The sequence below is a fragment of the Coregonus clupeaformis genome, chromosome 31 (genome assembly GCF_020615455.1).
Source record: "Coregonus clupeaformis isolate EN_2021a chromosome 31, ASM2061545v1, whole genome shotgun sequence".
Lineage (NCBI taxonomy): Eukaryota > Metazoa > Chordata > Actinopteri > Salmoniformes > Salmonidae > Coregonus > Coregonus clupeaformis.
The window spans coordinates 26,118,276-26,140,366 of NC_059222.1; the positions used below are offsets into that span (position 1 = coordinate 26,118,276).

General features: G+C 42.1%; 1 protein-coding gene across 2 annotated transcripts; it reads left to right on the forward strand.

Annotated features, from left to right (window-relative positions):
- The first annotated feature begins 510 nt into the window (after positions 1–510).
- Positions 511–5,023, forward strand: LOC121547313 (solute carrier family 35 member G1-like). 2 transcript variants are annotated; one of them, XM_041858508.1, is made up of 3 exons: positions 511–894; positions 3,174–3,345; positions 3,450–5,023. In XM_041858508.1, the coding sequence occupies exons 1-3, from the start codon at positions 606–608 to the stop codon at positions 4,240–4,242; spliced, it is 1,254 nt and encodes a 417-aa protein (XP_041714442.1). In that variant the 5' UTR covers positions 511–605; the 3' UTR covers positions 4,243–5,023. The 2 variants fall into 2 exon arrangements, with proteins under 2 accessions (XP_041714442.1, XP_041714443.1); XM_041858509.1 differs by having other exon boundaries at positions 3,243–3,345.
- Positions 5,024–22,091: the final 17,068 nt, after the last annotated feature.

A 22,091-nucleotide genomic window follows, 5' to 3' on the forward strand; every position in this document is an offset into this window, starting at 1 on the left:
CCAGCTGAGCTACAGAGGACCACTTCCTCCTATAGCTCCTCCCACCAGCCGCCATTGGCCTACACATATTCAAATCTTGATCATTCTATAACAAGAATGACACTTTAGATAAGTACCCCAATAATGTCCACTATTATTTCAGATTTTTTGAATAAGGTGAAGGTTGAACCGTTCGTTGAACTATTACTGAACTTAGGGTAACGTTTTTGTTGGCCAACTGGATTGCCCGTTACCGGTATGTTGTTTACTTGAGCGCGGTTATGGCTAGAAGGGCTCCAGCTTTTGTCAAATGAACGTCAAAAGTGTATTAATTCTTTAGCATTTTAGCTACCTCTAACTCTTTTCCTAACCTTAACCTAATTCTCCTAACCTACTACGAAAAGTCAAATCTGAGGTTAATTTGACAAATGCTGGATCCCTTCTAGCCATGACCCTGGAGAGCTGCCCACTGGAGCTGCCCCCCGTGGTTAAAGTAACTATTACATGCTACTACAGTGGCCACTAAGGTTACATATTAAACTGGTGTGACAACTCACTCACTCTCAGGCAGAGAAAGGTGTAAACTACATCCAAGGCATGCTCATCTGTTACAGTTGCATTTTACAATGGGGGATTTGAAGGACAGTATAGACGACCGAGTTCTATCGGCCGTTCCCCGTAGAGAGGAGGACGTTAAAGTTGTATTTCACAAAGTTGGCGATAACGACGACGATGAAGACACTACTGAGAGGATTAATTTACAAAGTAACAGTCATGATGAGCTGGGTAATGAGGAGGCAAGGACTAGAACAGTGGAAAGCAGTGCGAAGCAAAGATTATGTCCTCCCTCGTGTTGTAGAATTGGCGGCGGCGGGGATCCCATCTCAACGGACGCAGGAGACACAGTTGCCAAAGGTAGCCTTCAAACTAAAACTAGAGATAATTTATATAATTTAGCTAGCTATCTTTAAAGATCTACCAACGTAACCACTTGAACACACTTATTTGTGGTTTATCAATACAGTCCATTATATGACTGGATCTGCTTCCATAATATAATATAATATAATATGCCATTTAGCAGATCTAGGAAAAGTTGTATGACCTTTGAGGTACATGAGAAATTATAACCAGCGGAGTAGCCAATGACAACATCCATAGCAGCACATTATGTAACGGACGTAATCGCGGTTCTCTAATTACTGTACTGGTAATAAATATTGCCTCACAAACTCTTTCAGATTAAACTAGCTAATAGCCTATATTGCAACATTGTGGCCGCTTCACCCCCACTTTCATCAGTCTGATTATGAATTATTGAATGGCAATCCGGTTAAACATTTTCATCATCTTTAAAAGGGGATGACGAGGCATTTTCCCACCAGGAAAAATTATAATATGTAGCTCTAACTGCTAATTATTTTAAAATTATGTTAAACACGTGTAATTTAAAAGGGCAGGGAGGGGTCTCCAACCTTTTCTATCATTTTCTATCACCTTTTGTACTGAAAACAAAGTGTTGCGAGCTATTTACATATATATATATATATATATATATATATATATATATATATATATATATATATATATATATTCATATATATATATATATATATATATAACTTTCAAATAGAAACATTATTGTCTTCTCCTCTACCCTGCAACTCTTCCCTGGGTACTTGGTGTAGGCAACCAGAGGTGCTTTCTGTTATACCTGGTAAGATACACTGAGTGTACAAAACACTATGGACACCTGCTCTTTCCATGACAGACAGACCAGGTGAATCCAGGTGAAAGCTATGATCACTTATTGATGTCACTTGTTAAATCCACTTCAATCTGTGTAGATGAAGGGGAGGAGACAGGTTAAAGCAGCATTTTTTTAAATCTTCAAGCTCTGTCAAATTGGTTGTTGATGCCAAGAGTGTGCAAAGCTGTCATCAAGGCGGCAGGTAACTTTCTACAATGTAGAAAATAGTAAAAAATAAAGAAAAACCCTGGAATGATTAGGTGTGTCCAAACTTTTGACTGGTACTGTATGTAAATCACTTATTACTGCCACGCACAGATCGGAAGTCTACAACAGTTCAATACATTGGTGGTGCCGAAGAGGCATTTTTTCGGTTGCTTGTACATTTTAATTTAGACCTTTTTTGGATGTACATACTGGCCGTAACGGGAGTAAATGAAGATAGTTGCTCAGCGAAAGTCCGTATTTGGTGAGTAATGAACGTATTTTGACATACCGCTTGCAGAGCTGGGGAATGGGAGTTTGAATCTGAGCATCCTGGGCGTTAGAGAGGTCTCTAAGACAGAGATACTGGGGCAACTGAACTGGCTTCATACAAAATAGCCAGCTATACAGCCTAGATAGACAAAAGCGCGCACCAAACAGACAGGAAATTAATTGGCAGATTGTGTTACTTTTGGCTTTTTAAGCCAATAGTGGCTAACCAGGGATATTGTCAATGTGGCTTTGATTGGATAGTAGCCGGGAGCTTTATATTTATGACAGTTTGTGATGGAACACATGAAAAAAATTTATGTACTTTCAGAATAGATTGGCGAGCTACTGATAGGTGCGCTGCAAGCTACTGGTAGCTCGCAATCTACCTGTTGGAGACCCCTGATTTAAGGTATGAGTACAAAATGGGAAAGAATGAGCACCTACAGTACCCCACAGGGTGTAAATCAAACTCACAAGGAAGTCTAACAATGGTGTTGTCTGTTCTCAGATGAGTAATATACTTCTGCATCCTTCCAAACTGTTTTCCATATGGCTAGTCAGTACAGGCTAAAATGTCCCCTTATTCTTCCTGTTCAATTTGAGTCTCCCTCCAGTTAGGGGACATTGGTTCATTGCCCTCTTTCTATGTTGGCAATAAACATGAGTACTCAGTAGGTACAGTGTGTGACAGGCCAACTCCCAGGTAGATATATATCTAATAATATTCAACACCTGAAATCACCCTGCAGCTTTCAATTTGTCAAAAAGTTGCCAGTAACTGTAAGCTTTAGCAGGGATTCCCTTCAACAAAGTGGCTTTTGATATCACATTTGAAAACTGTACCTCTTCCCCCTCCCATTTCGCCATTTCAGACAAATATTCAATGACTTCCCTCTTAGTAGGTTAATGTTCAGTTCCATTCAAGCTATTTTAACCAGTTCATGTGTCCTCCTCCCTATGTCCTCAGAGAAGAAGCGTTGTCCAGGACTGGGCCTGTTTTATGGCCTGCTGGCAACAGTATTCTTCTCCGTTATAGCTCTTCTGGTGAAGACAATAGATGGAGTCCATGCTGTAGAAATCAGTGCCATTCGCTGCTTCTTCCAGATGCTGTTTGTGATGCCTATGCTGATCTATTACAAGTAAGTTATTACAAAACTGTATTTATACTATATTGGACCACTTGACCCCTTGAACCTTGATAATCCCATACAAATATTTAACCTATCAATTTTCTGTTTTTCAGGACTGGCTTCCTTGGACCAAGAGACAAGCGGATCTATTTGGTGATGAGAGGGTTCTTGGGTTCCAACGCCATGATCCTATTGTTTTATGCAGTGCAGCAGATGCCCCTGGCTGATGCAACAGTCATCATGTTCAGCAACCCAGTGTTCACCGCCTTGTTAGCCTGGATCTTCCTCAAAGAGAAATGCACTATCTGGGACTGTATCTTCACTGTCTTCACCCTGGCCGGTGTCATAATGATAGCCAGGCCTCCCTTCATATTTGGTGCTCGTATAGAGGGAATAGAGGGAGACTACACCAATCATCTCAAGGGGACTATTGCAGCCTTCGGTGGAGCGATAGGAGCAGCCTGCACTTTCGTTATACTCAGGAAAATGGGCAAAAGTGTCCACTACTATATGTCTGTGTGGTACTATGCAGTCATTGGTTTAATTGAGTGTGTCATCACTTTGTTTATACTTGGTGAATGGACCATTCCATTCTGTGGGAGAGACAGGTGGATCCTTATGCTGATAGCAATCCTGGGTATTGCTGGCCAAACTTTCCTCACCAAAGCTCTTCAGATCGAGAAGGCCGGCCCTGTGGCCTTGACGAGGACCATTGATGTGGTCCTGGCTTTTATTTTCCAGTTCTTTTTTTTCAACCGTAAGCCCACCATGTGGAGTCTCGGTGGGGCATGTTGTGTGGTCGTCAGTACCTGTGGTGTGGCTCTAAGGAAGTGGTACAGCAACACACACCCAAGAAAGAGCCGTGAACCACGCATCAGACAAATATTTTTTTCCAGGAATAAATGAAAGGTTATCAATTAATATAACGTTAATGTTCAGCAGACAAGAGTGTTATGTAAACCAAAGAAGCAATATTACATCCAAATGTTACTGTGAGGTTTTCAACACAAAACTTTTTTTTTATATCTACACACTTAGAAAAGAGGGTTCTTTGGTAAGGGTGATTGTTCTATGTGGAACCATAAGGACTCAAAGAACCCTTTGAGCTCTTCAATGGTTATTTGCTGTTCAGAAAAGGGTGCTTTAATCTTTTAGTGCTAATTAAAATGTAGGGGAGGCGGCTCATTCAAATATTTTGGCCGTGGTTTGCTCACAGCTCTTTTTGTGCAACTGTGAGTGAATGTCATTCCAGTTGATATCATCTGTTGTGTTATGTCATTTCATGTTAAATATGACTATGGCCAGTAATAGTGTCTTGTGAGAGACTCATGTAAGGCCTCGTGTCAATTGAGAACGGTTGACTAAATCTCAATTCTCTCCTCAGGGACCCTTAGCCATTCCAGAGCTAGCAACCTGATTCAACTTGTTAATAAACACAATAATAACACCCATGTAATTTTAAAGATAATATAATATGGCTAACCCCAATTTAAAGGGTTCTTTATAGCACCATAAAGGTTCCATTTAGAACCTTATGAGCATGGTTCTTTATAGAACCTTCAAAAAGGGTTCCGCTATTGTTACAAGCCAAATGACCCTTATTTGGCAGTGGCACTATATACAGTGCCTTTAGAAAGTATTCATACCCTTTGACTTATTCCACATTTTGTTGTGTTACAGCCTGAATTCAAAATCGATACCACATAATGGCAAAGTGAAAACATGTTTTTATAAATATTTGCAAATGTATTGAAAATGAAATATATAAATACCTCATTTACATAAGTATTCACACCCCTTTGCTATGACACTACAAATTGAGCTCAGGTGCATCCAATTTCCTTTGATCATCCTTGAGATGTCACTACAACTTGCATGTCAGAGCAGAAACTATACCATGAAGTCCAAGGAACTGTCCATAGATCTCTGAGATAGAATTGTGATGAGGCATATTATCTGGGGAAGGGTATACAACATTTCCTAGAGTGTTAAAAGTTTCCAAGAGCACAGTGGTCTCCATCATTGGGAAATTGAAAAAATATGGAACTACCCAGACTCTGCCTAGAGCTGGCCGTCCGACTAAACTGAGCAACCTGGCAAGAAGGACCTTGGCCAATGATTATTGTGACAGAACTACAGAGTTCCTTGGCTGAGATTGGAGAACCTGCCAGAAGGACAACAGTCTCTACAGCATTTCACAAATCTGGGCTTTATGGGAGAGTGGCCAGACTGAAGCCACTCCTGAGAAAAAGGCACATGACCGCACACCTGGAGTTTGCCAAAAAGGCAAGTGAAAGACTCAGAGCATAAGGCAAAAATATTATGTGGTCTAATGAGACAAAAATGTGACACTTTGGCCTAAATGCAAAGCACTATGATTGGAAAAAATCAGCCACAGCTCATCAACCATTTAACACCATCCCTACCGTGAAGCATGGCGGTGGCAGCATCATGCTATGGTGATGCTTTTCAGCGGCTGGGACTGGGAGACTGGTAAGGATAGAGGGAACAATGAATGGCGCCAAATACAGGCAAATCCTTGATGGGAACCTGCTTCAAAGTGCAAATGACAGACTGGGGCAAAGATTTACATTCCAACAGGACGATGACCCCAAGCATACAGCCAAAGCAACGCTGAAATGGCTTCAGAACAAGAATGTGAAAGTCATTGAGTGGCCCAGCTGAAGGCCAGACTAGAATCCCATTGAAAATCTGTTGAAAGACTTGAAGATTGCTGTACACCGCCGCTCTCCATCTAACTTAACAGCTTGTGAAAATCTGCACGGAAGAATGGGAGAAAATCCCCAAATCCAGATGTGCAAAGCTGACTCGGGTGTGAATACTTATGTAAATGAGATCTTTCTGTATTTCATTTTCAATACATTTGCAAAAGTTCTAAAAACAAGTTTTCACTTTGTCAATATTGGATATAGTGTGCAGAGGGGTGAGAAAAAATATCAATTTAATTCATTTTGAATTCAGGCTGTAACACAACAAAATGTGGAATAGGTCAAGGGGTGTGAATACTTTCTGAAGGCACTGTAGAACTATTTTTTTTGAGTACTGAAAAGCAAAGCTGATATCCTTTATTTAAATACACTGCTGGTCAGAATAGTTTTTTGTGGAAATATAAAAAGTGTGACATTATTTCTTACAAAATGCAAAGATTTTTAAAAGATTTGCTTTGTGCAATGTGTCACAGATTGCTGGATAGCAATAATATTCTGTTGACCCAACGTGTAAGCAGCATAATCAGATGACTTTATGCATCTCACATTTATCCTGCCTAGTTAAATAGTATAATATGATGGGAACTTGATATTTACAGTACAAATAGCTTTATGACAGTATACCACAGTAAACAACTTGTTGCCTTCCTTTTGAAATTTGTACTAGTAATTTAGAACTAAGCACTTGACTTTGCACATTTCTGTTACATGCAGTGTCAGTTATGATGCTTTGTATAAGTTTTATACTCCTTGTTGTTATCTCGTTGTGACTGCTGTTTTATAGTATTTAATTCTTTATCAATAGAAATCAAATACATATTTATGCTTTATCAAAAGCACTTTCTCAGACTGATTGAATGTCTGACTTGTTTATCAAATGTGGCAAAAATGCTTCTTAACATTAACTGTGTTCAATCATTTTCTTGTAGGTCTACATAAGTTGGTTAGAACAACAGTATGAACAATTTAAATGAACCATTTAATTATTCAATGTAATTCTGAGCCTACTGTGCCCTTCCCTTTCATATATTGTTTATATAACTTGAAGTTACTTAACCGTTTATGTGACCATATTTCACTATGTCTTTGTCCTCAATTAAGGTGGACACAGAGACATACAGTATATCTAAACCTTTGTGTGGTTCATGTTTGATGTTATTTGATTGATACTGAAAAGTTGGATGCACTTGCACAAAGGAGAACATAAAATATTTTAGTTTTTAACTTATTTTCTGACTGTTGAATAGAATGTTACTACCTTCATGCCTTACTAAATCCTTTCTCAACTATGTAATTATATTATATTACTATTTCAGATTTTTTTATTAGAATTAAAGATTATTCTAAAAGTTGTATATTTATACACAATGCAGGATGTCATTTTTTATTCTAAAATAAATTACATATACATTTCACCTATTTGTCTTGATCTCTTGAACTAAGGAAGTTTTACGTTTTCTATTTGATCATACATTAGCATGGCTGCAATTCCTGTTGTGATTTAACAGATCTGACAGAATGATGTTTACTCCAATGTTGCACAGTTGTTCCAACCTGGCTAAACGAAGTACTCAGTTATGAACAATGGTAGAAACAAGACTACACTATAGCTTTTCACAAAACACTGAGTCAGAGCCTTTTAGATTAGTACCTCTAGGGGAAACCATTGTCATGTTACCCTGTGTTTGAGGTTTTAGACTTTGCCATGACCTTTCCACGGTTTTCTCTTAACCCTTCATTGAACAACAAAGCTTGTGCATTGTGATATTGTAACATGATACAGTATATATTATTTTCTGTGTAACCCATGTATAAAATGTGTAGCCAGCAGATGGCAGAAGGAACTTTAAAATCATGCAATGTGTTCAGACCAATGATGTATATAAACCCTGGATTGCAGATACTATGTATTGGCCAATGAGAGGCTTTGAAGCCACCGGTCGGCCATATTGGCACTCCTCAGAAGAAGCAGTCCTCCATAGGAATTCAGGGAATTCTACAGCATTTCAATTCAATGTTTCAAGTGTTACAAAACCCATAACTAGCCTACGGATATTGTTGCACACACTTTGTCTAGGGGTCCTAGGTCTAGTTACATGGTCTGTAACCTGAATGAATGTGTGCATAAATGTGAGAAGTCAGCGTATGCGACCAGGTGTTGAATGTACATGTGCCCAGGGAGACAGCAACCTTACCTTAGGTCCAGGGCCAGCTCTGTCTTGACCTCTTGGACGTCCAAGCGGATTATTAGTTGTTCAGATGGTGCCGAAAATAAACATACATGGATCTGGGGACCCATGCCAAATCTTTTCAGTCTCCTGAGGGGGAAAAGGTGTTGTCGTGCCCTCTTCACAACTGTCTTGGTGTGTTTGGACCATGATAGTTTGTTGGTGATGTGAACACCAAGGAACTTGAAACTCTCGACCCGCTCCACTACAGCCCCGTCGATGTTATTGGGGGCCTGTTCGGTCCGCCTTCTCCTGTAGTCCACAATCAGCTCCTTTGTCTTGCTCACATTGAGGGAAAGGTTGTTGTCCTGGCACCACACTGCCAGGTGTCTGACCTCCTCCCTATAAGCTGTCTCATAATTGTCGGTGATCAGGCCTACCACTGTTGTGTCGTCAGCAAACTTAATGATGGTGTTGGAGTCGTGTTTGGCCATGCAGTCGTAAAGTAACTGCCCAGTGAAAATCTCACTTTTAAAAGTTAATATTCTGCTAACTCATATCCAAATAATGTTTTTGACTCCCTGCTGATTTTGTATGTTTGCCCACTGACAAAGAAATGATCAGTCTATAATTTTAATGGTAGGTTTATTTGAACAGTGAGAGACAGAATAACAACAACAAAATCCAGAAAAACGCATGTAAAAAATGTTATAAATTGATTTGCATTTTAATGAGGGAAATAAGTATTTGACCCCCTCTCAATCAGAAAGATCCAGGCTCCCAGGTGGATGTCAGGTCCCCCAGCTCAAGAAAGCACATATACAGGGCCGTCTGAAGTTTGCCAATGAGCATCTGAATGATTCAGAGGAGAACTGGGTGAAAGTGTTGTGGTCAGATGAGACCAAAATGGAGCTCTTTGGCATCAACTCAACTCGCCGTGTTTGGAGGAGGAGGAATGCTGCCTATGACCCCAAGAACACCATCCCCACCGTCAAACATGGAGGTGGAAACATTATGCTTTGGGGGTGTTTTTCTGCTAAGGGGACAGGACTTCTTCACCGCATCAAAGGGACGATGGATAGGGCCATGTACCGTCAAATCTTGGGTGAGAACCTCCTTCCCTCAGCCAGGGCATTGAAAATGGGTTGTGGATGGGTATTCCAGCATGACAATGACCCAAAACACACGGCCAAGGCATCAAAGAAGTGGCTCAAGAAGAAGCACATTAAGGTCCTGGAGTGGCCTAGCCAGTCTCCAGACCTTAATCCCATAGAAAATCTGTGGAAGGAGCTGAAGGTTCGAGTTGCCAAACATCAGCCTCGAAACCTTAATGACTTGGACAAGATCTGCAAAGAGGAGTGGAACAAAATCCCTCCTGAGATGTGTGCAAACCTGGTGGCCAATTACAAGAAACGTCTGACCTCTGTGATTGCCAACAAGGGTTTTGCCACCAAGTACTAAGTCATGTTTTGCAGAGGGGTCAAATACTTATTTCCCTCATTAAAATGCAAATCAATTAATAACATTTTTGACATGTGTTTTTCTGGATTTTTAGTTGTTGTTATTCTGTCTCTCACTGTTCAAATAAACCTACCATTAAAATTATAAACTGATCATGTCTTTGTCAGTGGGAAAGTACGCCTACAGCATTCCAACACAGAAAAGCTGTTTTTTAACATACTTAATAAAACAATTTTGGAAGGAAAACTATTTCACTCATATTAAAGGGAAACTACTTCACTCATATTGTAAGTCATTATAGGTCAGATTTCATAGAAATCTGGAAACACTGGGCAGTTACTTTAAGTATTTGTTTGTTGTAGTGGCGACAGTAACATTACTACTTTAAAATAAATTATACTTTAAGAAAAAAAAAATTATATATTTTTTATGTTTATGTTTAGCTTTAAAAGTATGCATTAGGTGTCTGTAATAGAATAAAAGTGGCAAAAACAAATGTAGATATTAATAAATGCATTGCTATATCTATGGGAGTGCCAAGATGGAGGCGCGTTGGCTTCAAAACAGCACCCCCTGTTTAGTCATCTAGTGTATATACTGTATAAATCATTTGTTCAGACCAATGACATATATAAACACTGGTTTGCAGATGCTATGTAGTTGCGGTTGAGAGGCTTTGAAGCCACCAGTCGGCCAATTTGGCACTCCCTAGTAGGAGCAGTCCTCTATAGGAATGAATGGAATTCTACAGTATTACAATTAAGCGTTTCAAGGACAAAATTACATGTATTTAAGTATTGTTTTGTTATAGTGGGGACAGTAACACTAGTACAAAATAATATAATTTAAAAGTATGCATTAAGGTGTCTGTAATAGAATAAACATGTAAAAAACGAATGTAGACATTAATAAATGCATTTCTATAGCTTCCAAAATATTTTTTACAATTGAGGAGTGCCAAAATGGCTGCGCGGTGGCTTCAATACAGCGCCCCCTGTCAGTCATCCAGGGTTTATACACGTCATTGGTTCAGACAGAGGATGGAACAAATTCCTCATGCATTTATTTTTTCTAAACAATTTGAACATATGTTAACATTAATTTGCTTATGCCTGTGTAGTAACACTGTAATTACTATGGTAACATTGTTCATGCATAATAAATGTAGTTACAGCTTTGCAATTGCATAGCTGTTCATGTTATTACACAAGTGGAATAATTGGAACAGTCCCTGTTGTGTAATTGCAATTAAAATGCAAATACTGAAGTGCTATGTGTTAATAAAATAGGCAGGCTTATATTGCATATTAATCTTGTTTTAAACTTAAAAGTTAAGCAATAATATTTAAAAGAACTGCTGAATTGTGTGTGCAGATACTGTAAAGACTGGTACCAACCAAGATGAACAATGGCAAAGAGATCTCCACCATCTCCTTTGTGGTAAATCTGTCATGATATTTCCTTACACTCGTGTCACTGTGGACATTAATTATGAAAGCCCCATCAAGTCGGCAGTAGCTTGATGGGGCTGAGTGGCGCAGTGGTCTAAGGCACTGCATCGCAGTGCTAGCTGTGCCACTAGAGATCCTGGTTCAAATCCAGGCTCTGTCGTAGCTGGCCGTGACCGGGAGACTCATGGGGTGGCGCACAATTGGCCCAGGGTAGGGTAGGGAATGGCTGGCAGGGATGAAGCTCAGTTGGTAGAGCATGGCGTTTGCAATGCCAGGGTTGTGGGTTCGATTCCCACGGGGGGCCAGTATGAAAAAAATAATGTATGCACTAACTGTAAGTTGCTCTGGATAAGAGCGTCTGCTAAATGACTAAAATGTATACATGTGTATCTGACTCATGCTGCAGTTTTACAGTAAATTGTGAAGAATCTGGTTTAATTGGTGAACTGAAATGCAAATATTTATGGTAAATCAGTTGAATTTCATGTGCCAATTTGATTGGGAGTGGAGGGCTTGCACTGCACATTCCTCCTGGATGGCATACAAGTTCCTTTCAGAGGAGGATAAGGGGTAATGGAAAACAATCTCACATTTTCCAGGATAATATAAGTCCAGCTGACAACTAGCAGCAGGCTGTCACGATGTCCACCGAGGCTGCCCCTCCTCCTTGTTCGGGCAGGCTTCGGCGTTCATCGTCACCGGAGTACTAGCTACTGCCGATCTCATTCTCATCACTCCACTTATCATGTCTTATCAATCACACACACCCGGTGCTCATTCCCCTAATTAGCATGTGTATAAATGTTCCCTCTGTTCCCCTTGTCTTTGTGAGTGATTATTTATTGTGAGAGCATGTTAGCTCGGTTGAGCTACTCTACATTGTATTTCTACCAAGGTGGATCTTTTCCCTTGAGCTTGATCCTTTTGACGCTTGGGGCGTTTGATATATGTGAACGCATTAAACTCTGGACTTCGGTATTTTACCTCCTGCGTCTGACTCCTTCATTTCACCTCGTCACGCAGGCTCACATTTTGGTAAGTGATGGGCTGAAATATACCACTCTCTCCCTGCCCCTCTTCTCCATTCACACACACACACAGGCCAGAAGTGCGTTCAGTTCGATTCAAAGTTTACTACATTGAGTGGCGGTTTGTACTGAATGCAGGGGCGCAACTTTCACTGGGAATGGGAGGACATGTCCCCCACATTCTGAAATTGCATTCTGGTCCCCCCCAGTTTTAACATTGGAATGTGATACAAAACGTGGCTTTGTTGTGCTTTAGGACCATGCGGACGCTTTGATTAGGCCATCCCAGATTTAAATGTTTCCCCTTAAACCACTCGAGTGTTGCTTTAGCAGTATGCTTAGGTTCATTGTCCTGCTGGAAGGTGAACCTCTGTCCCAGTCTCAAATCTCTGTCCCAGTCTCAAATTCCCTCAAGAATTTCCCTGTATTTAGCGCCATCCATCATTCCTTCAATTCTGACCAGTTTCCCAGTCCCTGCCGATGAAAAACATCCCCCCAGCATGATGCTGCCACCACCCTGCTTCACTGTGGGGATGGTGTTCTCGAGGTGATGAGAGGTGTTGGGTTTGCGCCAGACTTAGCGTTTTCCTTGATGGCCAAAAAGCTCAATTTTCGTCTCATCTGACCAGAGTATCTTCTTCCATATGTTTGGGAAGTCTCCCACATGCCTTTTGGCGAACACCAAACTTGTTTGCTTATTTTGATCTTTAAGCAATGGCTTTTTTTCTGGCCACTCTTCCGTAAAGCCCAGCTCTGTGGAGTGTACGGCTTAAAGTGGTCCTATGGACAGATACTCCAATCTCCGCTGTGGAGCTTTGCAGCTCCTTCAAGGTTTTCTTTGGTCTCTTTGTTGCCTCTCTGATTAATGCCCTCCTTGCCTGGTCCGTGAGTTTTGGTGGGTGGCCCTCTCTTGGCAGGTTTGTTGTGGTGTCATATTCTTTCAATTTTTTAATAATGGATTTAATGGTGCTTTGTGGGATGTTCAAAGTTTCGGATATTTTCTTATAACCCAACCCTGATCTGTACTTCTCCACAACTTTAATACAAACAAAATAGTACTTTTGCAAGGCACTGTATATACATGGGGTACTGGTACCGAGTCAAGGACATCAACCACCCGAGACACTGCCTGTTCACCCCGCTATCATCCAGAAGGCGAGGTCAGTACAGGTTCATCAAAGCTGGGACCGAGAGGATGAAAAACAGCTTCTATCTCAAGGCCATCAGACTGTTAAATAGCCATCACTAGCACATCAGAGGCTGCTGCTGCCTATTGAAATCACTGGCCACTTTAAGAAATGGAACACGTCACTTTAATAAAGTTTACATATCTTGCATTACTCATCTCATATGTACAGTGGGGGAAAAAAGTATTTAGTCAGCCACCAATTGTGCAAGTTCTCCCACTTAAAAAGATGTGAGAGGCCTGTAATTTTCATCATAGGTACACGTCAACTATGACAGACAAAATGAGATTTTTTTTTCAAGAAAATCACATTGTAGGATTTTTAATGAATTTATTTGCAAATTATGGTGGAAAATAAGTATTTGGTCAATAACAAAAGTGTCTCAATACTTTGTTATATACCCTTTGTTGGCAATGACACAGGTCAAACATTTTCTGTAAGTCTTCACAAGGTTTTCACACACTGTTGCTGGTATTTTGGCCCATTCCTCCATGCAGATCTCCTCTAGAGCAGTGATGTTTTGGGGCTGTCGCTGGGCAACACGGACTTTCAACTCCCTCCAAAGATTTTCTATGGGGTTGAGATCTGGAGACTGGCTAGGCCACTCCAGGACCTTGAAATGCTTCTTACGAAGCCACTCCTTCGTTGCCCGGGCGGTGTGTTTGGGATCATTGTCATGCTGAAAGACCCAGCCACATTTCATCTTCAATGCCCTTGCTGATGGAAGGAGGTTTTCACTCAAAATCTCACGATACATGGCCCCATTCATTCTTTCCTTTACACGGATCAGTCGTCCTGGTCCCTTTGCAGAAAAAACAGCCCCAAAGCATGATGTTTCCACCCCCATGCTTCACAGTAGGTATGGTGTTCTTTGGATGCAACTCAGCATTCTTTGTCCTCCAAACACGACGAGTTGAGTTTTTACCAAAAAAGTTATATTTTGGTTTCATCTGACCATATGACATTCTCCCAATCCTCTTCTGGATCATCCAAATGCACTCTAGCAAACTTCAGACGGGCCTGGACATGTACTGGCTTAAGCAGGGGGACACTTCTGGCACTGCAGGATTTGAGTCCCTGGCGGCGTAGTGTGTTACTGATGGTAGGCTTTGTTACTTTGGTCCCAGCTCTCTGCAGGTCATTCACTAGGTCCCCCCGTGTGATTCTGGGATTTTTGCTCACCGTTCCTGTGATCATTTTGACCCCACGGGGTGAGATCTTGCGTGGAGCCCCAGATCGAGGGAGATTATCAGTGGTCTTGTATGTCTTCCATTTCGTAATAATTGCTCCCACAGTTGATTTCTTCAAACCAAGCTGCTTACCTATTGCAGATTCAGTCTTCCCAGCCTGGTGCAGGTCTACAATTTTGTTTCTGGTGTCCTTTGACAGCTCTTTGGTCTTGGCCATAGTGGAGTTTGGAGTGTGACTGTTTGAGGTTGTGGACAGGTGTCTTTTATACTGATAACAAGTTCAAACAGGTGCCATTAATACAGGTAACGAGTGGAGGACAGAGGAGCCTCTTAAAGAAGAAGTTACAGGTCTGTGAGAGCCATAAATCTTGCTTCTTTGTAGGTAACCAAATACTTATTTTCCACCATAATTTGCAAATAAATTCATTAAAAATCCTACAATGTGATTTTCTGGATTTTTTTTCTCATTTTGTCTGTCATAGTTGATGTGTACCTATGATGAAAATTACAGGCCTCTCTCATCTTTTTAAGTGGGAGAACTTGCACAATTGGTGGCTGACTAAATACTTTTTTTCCCCACTGTATATACTGTATTCTATTATATTCTACTGTATCGTAGTCCATGCCGCTCTGTCATTGCTTGTCCATTTATGTACACTACCGTTCAAAAGTTTGGGGTCACTTAGAAATGTTGTTGTTTTCTTTTTTTTTTGTCTATTAAAATAACATAAAATTGATCAGAATACAGATACAGTGTAGACATTGTTAATGTTGTAAATGGCTATTGTAACTAGAAACGGCTGATTTTTTATGGAATATCTACATAGGCGTACAGAGGCCCATTATCAGCAAACATCAGTCCTGTGTTCCAATGGCACGTTGTGTTTGCTAATCCAAGTTTATCATTTTAAAAGGCTAATTGATCATTAGAAAACCCTTTTGCAATTATGTTAGCACAGCTGAAAACTGTTGTGCTGATTAAAGAAGCAATAAAACTGGCCTTCTTGAGACTAGTTTAGTATCTGGAGCATCAGCAATTGTGGGTTCGATTACAGGCTCAAAATGGCCAGAATCAAATAACTTTCTTCTGAAACTCGTCAGTCTATTCTTGTTCTGAGAAATTAAGGCTATTCCATGCGAGAAATTGCCAAAAAACTGAAGATCTCGTACAACGCTGTGTACTACTCCCTTCACAGAACAGCTCTAACCAGAATAGAAAGAGGAGTGGGAGGCCCCGGTGCACAACTGAGCAAGAGGACAAATACATTAGATTGTCTAGTTTGAGAAACAGATGCCTCACAGGTCCTCAACTGGCAGCTTCATTAAATAGTCCTCGCAAAATACCAGTCTCAATGTCAACAATGAAGAGGCGACTCCGGGATGCTGACCTTCTAGGCAGAGTTGCAAAGAAAAAGCCATATCTCAGACTGCCCATCTTAATCTTTACTTTTTATTGGCCAGTCTGAGATATGGCTTTTTCTTTGCAACTATCTTGGTAGATAGTGTGGTCTACAGTTTATCATGAGGTACTCTACCTCAGGCGAGCAATACCTCGAGACCTCTTTAATATTAGACATGGCACACCAGCTGTTATTGACAAAAACACACACACCACCACCTTGTCTTACCAGACGTAGCTGATGCACGGAAAACCCAGCCAACTGTATATTATCCATGTCGTCATTCAGCCACGACTCGGTGAAACATAAGATATTACAGTTTTTAATGTCCGTTGGTAGGATAGTCTCGAGCGGCGATCATCCAGTTTATTTTCCAGTGATTGCACGTTGGCCAATAGAACGGATGGTAGAGGCGGGTTACCCACTCGCCGACGAATTCTCACAAGGCACCCCGATCTCCGCCACCTGTATTTCTGTCTTTTCTTCACGCGAATGACGGGATTTGGGCCTGGTCTCGGAGAAGCAGTACATCCTTCGCGTCGGACTCATTAAAGAACAAATATTTGTTCGAGGTGAGTAATCGCTGTTCTGATATCCAGAATCTCTTTTTGGTCATAAGAGACGGTAGCAGCAACATTATGTCCAAAATAAGTTAAAAACAATGTGAAAAAATAGCACAGTTGGTCAGGAGCCCGTAAAACGGCAGCTATCCCCTCCAGCGCCATTCTTCTGATCACTCTGGCCTTTGCCTACCACACCTGAAACCAATAATGAATGTTTCACTAAGATCCAAAAGCTGAGTGGGGTGTGTTGGGTTGGGGCGCTACAGGGCCGTGGACCCCTAGGGGCAGGACGGCATGACTCAGCTATATTGTGTGCATATAAAAAGAGCTCTACAGTTCTATTAGGCCTATGATATGAATTACATGGAGGGTGTACTGTTTCTATGCGTATGTGTGTTTTCATTCAACTTTTGTTTTCCAAACCTTTCCCTTGAGACATAAAAAAAAAGATGGGAAGGAAGTTCTGTTGGGGAGAGAGCTCAGTTATTGACTAGACTGGTGGGGGTCGGGCGTGTAGGCGATTCGGGTTGGCAGAGCGGTCTGGCGGAAATTTGATATAGAGGATGTCTTAAAGACAATGAAAACTTAAGTCTTTGTACTTTATTTGTAAGAGTTGTTCATTTGTTAGGCTATTGGTTAAAGCTGGAACACAATATTGATTATTGAATTATCATGGATCTAGTTCAGTCTTATCAATCACTTAAACATATTTAATAATCTCTTACCTAGCTTAATGACATTTACATTTTCGTCATTTAGCAGACGCTCTTATCCAGAGCGACTTACAAATTGACTGTGGGCATTTTTGCTTACTTTTTGTTGTTCTAAATAGAGATGGCTATAAGGGCCATGGGTCATATTAGATTATGTAGAAATGCAGGAAATGTGCTTTCCATGCCCCCAAAAATGGGAGGACCCCCAGACTCCCTGCCAAGTTATGTCCCCCTCTGCAAATAGCACTACTGGGTGATTTAAAAAGTAATAGTCAATTGATCAATAATATAATAATACTCTTAGTAAAATGTTTTATTTATTTATTTACAATATGTAGAATCTATGAGAATAGAAAGGTTCAGAACCTTTATGAAACCTCACAGCACAGTTGAAACATTTATGACAAATATATGGCAAATAGTAAGTGGATGGTGTTCAGAGATAGATGGGAGGGGTTGAGTGGAGCTGAAGGATGGGACTAAAAACAAACAAAAGATAACTATTGTAAAATACACTTTGTCCGTAAAATGTATATATTACAATTTTACATTTTAGTCATTTAGCAGACGCTCTTATCCAGAGCGACTTACAGTTAGTGAGTGCATACATTTTTCATATCAAATCAATCAAATCAAATTTTATTTGCCACATGCGCCGAATACAACAGGTGTAGACGTTACCGTAAAATGCTTACTTACAGCCCTTAACAAACAATGCATTTATTTCTTAATAAAAAAGTAAAATAAAACAACAACAACAAAAAAGTGTTGAGAAAAAAAGAGCAGAAGTAAAATAAAATAACAGTAAGGGAGGCTATATACAGGGGGGTACCGGTGCAGAGTCAATGTGCGGGGGCACCGGCTAGTTGAGGTAGTTGAGGTAATATGTAGCAGCAGCGTAAAAAGATGGGGTGGGGGTGCAAATAGTCCGGGTAGCCATGATTAGCTGTTCAGGAGTCTTATGGCTTGGGAGTAGAAGCTGATGAGAAGCCTTTTGGACCTAGACTTGGCGCTCCGGTACCGCTTGCCGTGCGGTAGCAGAGAGAACAGTCTATGACTAGGGTGGCTGGAGTCTTTGACAATTTTGAGGGCCTTCCTCCGAGGTCCTGGATGGCAGGAAGCTTGGCCCCAGTGATGTACTGGGCCGTATGCACTACCCTCTGTAGTGCCTTGCGGTCGGAGGCCGAGCAGTTGCCATACAAGGCGGTGATGCAACCAGTCAGGATGCTCTCCATGGTGCAGCTGTATAACTTTTTGAGGATCTGAGGACCCATGCCAAATCTTTTCAGTCTCCTGAGGGGGAATAGGCTTTGTCGTGCCCTCTTCACGGCTGTCTTGGTGTGTTTGGACCATGATAGTTCGTTGGTGATGTGGACACCAAGGAACTTGAAGCTCTCAACCTGTTCGACTACAGCCCCGTTGATGAGAATGGGGGCATGCTCAGTCCTCTTTTTTTCCTGTAGTCCACAATCATCTCCTTTGTCTTGGTCACGTTGAGGGAGAGGTTGTTATCCTGGCACCACATGGCCAGGTCTCTGACCTCCCTATAGGCTGTCTCATCGTTGTCGGTGATCAGGCCTACCACTGTTGTGTCGTCTGCAAACTTAATGATGGTGTTGGAGTCGTGCCTGGCCATGCAGTCATGGGTGAACAGGGAGTACAGGAGGGGACTGAACACGCACCCCTGAGGGGCCCCCGTGTTGAGGATCAGCGTGGCAGATGTGTTGTTACCTACCCTTACCACCTGGGGGCGGCCCGTCAGGAAGTCCAGGATTCAGTTGCAGAGGGAGGTGTTTAGTCCCAGGATCCTTAGCTTAGTGATGAGCTTTGAGGACACTATGGTGTTGAACGCTGAGCTGTAGTCAATGAATAGCATTCTCACGTAGGTGTTCCTCTTGTCTTAGTCCGGTATTGACTCTTTGCCTGTTTGATGGTTCGTCGGAGGGCATAGCGGGATTTATTATAAGCGTCCGGGTTACAGTCCCGTTCCTTGAAAGCGGCAGCTCTACCCTTTAGCTGAGTGCGGATGCACTTATTGATGAAGCCAGTGACTGATGTGGTGAACTCCTCAATGCTATCTGAAGAATTCCGGAACATGTTCCAGTCTGTGCTAGCAAAACAGTCCTGTAGCTTAGCATCCGCGTCATCTGACCACTTTTTTATTAACTGAGTCACTGGTGCTTCCTGCTTTAGTTTTTGCTTATCAGCAGGAATCTGGAGGATAGAGTTATGGTCAGATTTTCCAAATGGTGGGCGAGGGAGAGCTTTGTATGCGTCTCTGTGTGTGGAGTAAAGGTGGTCTAGAGTTTTTTTTCCTCTGGTTGCACATTTAACATGCTGGTAGAAATGAGGTAGAACGGATTTAAGTTTCCCTGCATTAAAGTCCCCAGCCACTAGGAGCGCTGACTCTGGATGAGCGTTCTCCTGTTTAGTTATGGCCTTATACAGCTCATTGAGTGCAATCTTAATGCCAGCATTGATTTGTGGTGGTAAATAGACAGCTATGAAAAATATAGATGAAAACCCTGTCTACGTCGGGAGAGGTCGTGTTTTCTCTAGCTGGAGGTAAGCAGGAGGTAAGCTTCTCATATGGTGTTGAGTAAAGCTTAACCATGTATTAGATCGTAGGTAGGTAGTTAGCTGTAGTTAGGTATTGTATTTATTATAGGTTAGTATTGTTGTTATTGTAGGTTTCCGTAGGTAATTGTAGGTTAGTATCGAAGCACGAGGCTAGCTAGCTAGCGGGTAGCTACTGGTATCGATTAGCAACGCTGGAGAGCTGTTTCCAATGTTAATGTAGTCCTAGCCAACGTTTAATTTTTGCTGCGTTATGCGTTATGAAAAGGAACTAGACACGGACTTGAATTATCTGTTTAGTGTGCTAACACACTCTTGGCAGTTTGTTGTAACCAAGTATTGATGCTAAATTGTGTGTTAATGGATGCTAGCTTGCAAGTTAGCTACGGCGTCATAGCTAGGCATCGTGGGTTGTTGTGGGTAGTTACTGTGTCTTGGCAGTGCCGGCTGTAGCACGAAGCGTGCTACCTAGCCGTTTTTTCGAACAGAGTCAGAGTCAACACAATAGCCATTGTGTGCCGGGTGTAGCACAAAGCTAGCTAGCTAGCCGTTCTTCAAACAAAGTCAACACAGTGGCCATTGCTAGCTACCCAACACGACTAGCTAACTGTACGGTAGTAGCTAAATACAATATACTTGTCCTAGCTAGCCAACGTCTAATCATTGCTGCGTCATGAAAGGAACTTGACACAGACACGAATGATCTGTTTAGTGTGTTATCACACTATTGGTGGTTTGTTGTGACCAAGTGTTGGTGCTATACGGTGTGTTATTGTTATTGGATGCTAGCTTGCTAGTTAGCTATGGTGTCATAGTTGAATAAAGTGGGTTGAGTCTATTCCTTTAAACATTGAACCGCTGTGGTTCACAACAATTCTGATTTCTAAAGGTGGAAGTTGGGAGAGTTTTTGTTCGGGTGGTTCAGTGAAACAATTTTAGTTTCTGAGGTAGAAGTTTTTGGTGAGGGAGGCCCTGCTCTCTCTGCTCCCAGATGCTTAGCTCATTTCATTCCGATCTCCTCTGCATTTTTGTAGCCATCTGCTACAGCCTGTCAACTATGCCTCTGCCTATCCCTGTTCTCTCCTCTCTGCACAGGCTACACAAACGCACCACACCGCGTGGCTGCTGCCTCTCTAACCTGGTGGTCCCTGCACGCACCACCCACGTGGAGTTCCAGGTCGCAGGCAGCCTCTGGAACTGCCGTTCTGCTGCCAACAAAGCTGACTTCATCCCAGCCTATGCCAACCTCCAGTCCCTCGACTTCCTGGCGCTGACGGAAACATGGATCACCACTGAAAACACTGCTACTCCTACTGCTCTCTCCTCGTCTGACCATGTGTTCTCGCATACCCGAGAGCATCTGGTCAGAGGGGTGGTGGTACAGGAATCCTCATCCCTCCCAAGTGGACATTCTCAATTTTTCCCCTAACCCATCTGTCTATCTCCTCATTTGAATTCCATGCTGTCACAGTCACTAGCCCATTTAAGCTTAATATCCTTGTCATCTATCGCCCTCCAGGTTCCCTTGGAGAGTTCATCAATGAGCTTGACGCCTTGATAAGTTCCTTCCCTGAGGATGGCTCACCCCTCACAGTTTTGGGGGATTTCAACCTCCCTATGTCCACATTTGACTCATTTCTCTCTGCCTCCTTCTTTCCACTCCTCTCCTCTTTTGACCTCACCCTCTCACCGTCCCCCCTACTCACAAGGCAGGCAATACGCTTGACCTCATCTTCACTAGATGCTGCTCCTCTACTAATCTCACTGCAACTCCCTCCATGTCTCCGACCACTACTTTGTTTCCTTTTCTCTCTCGCTCTCCTCCCACACTACTCACTCTGCCCCTACACAGATGGTAATGCGCCGCCGCAACCTTCGCTCTCTCTCTCCCACTACTCTCTCCTCTTCCATCCTATCATCTCTTCCCTCTGCTCAATCCTTCTCCCTCCAATCTCCTGATTCTTCCTCCTCAACCCTCCTCTCCTCCCTTTCTGCATCCTTTGACTCTGTGTTCCCTATCCTCCCGGCCGGCTCGGTCCTCCCCTCCAGCTCCGTGGCTTGATGACTCATTGCGAGCTCACAGAACAGAGCTCCGGGCAGCGGAGCGGAAATGGAAGAAAACTAAACTCCCCTGCCGACCTGGCATCTTTTCACTCCCTCCTCTCTACATTTTCTTCATCTGTTTCTGCTGCTAAGGCCACCTTCTACCACTCTAAATTCCAAGCATCTGCCTCTAACCCTAGGAAGCTCTTTGCCACATTTTCCTCCCTCCTGAATCCTCCTCCCCC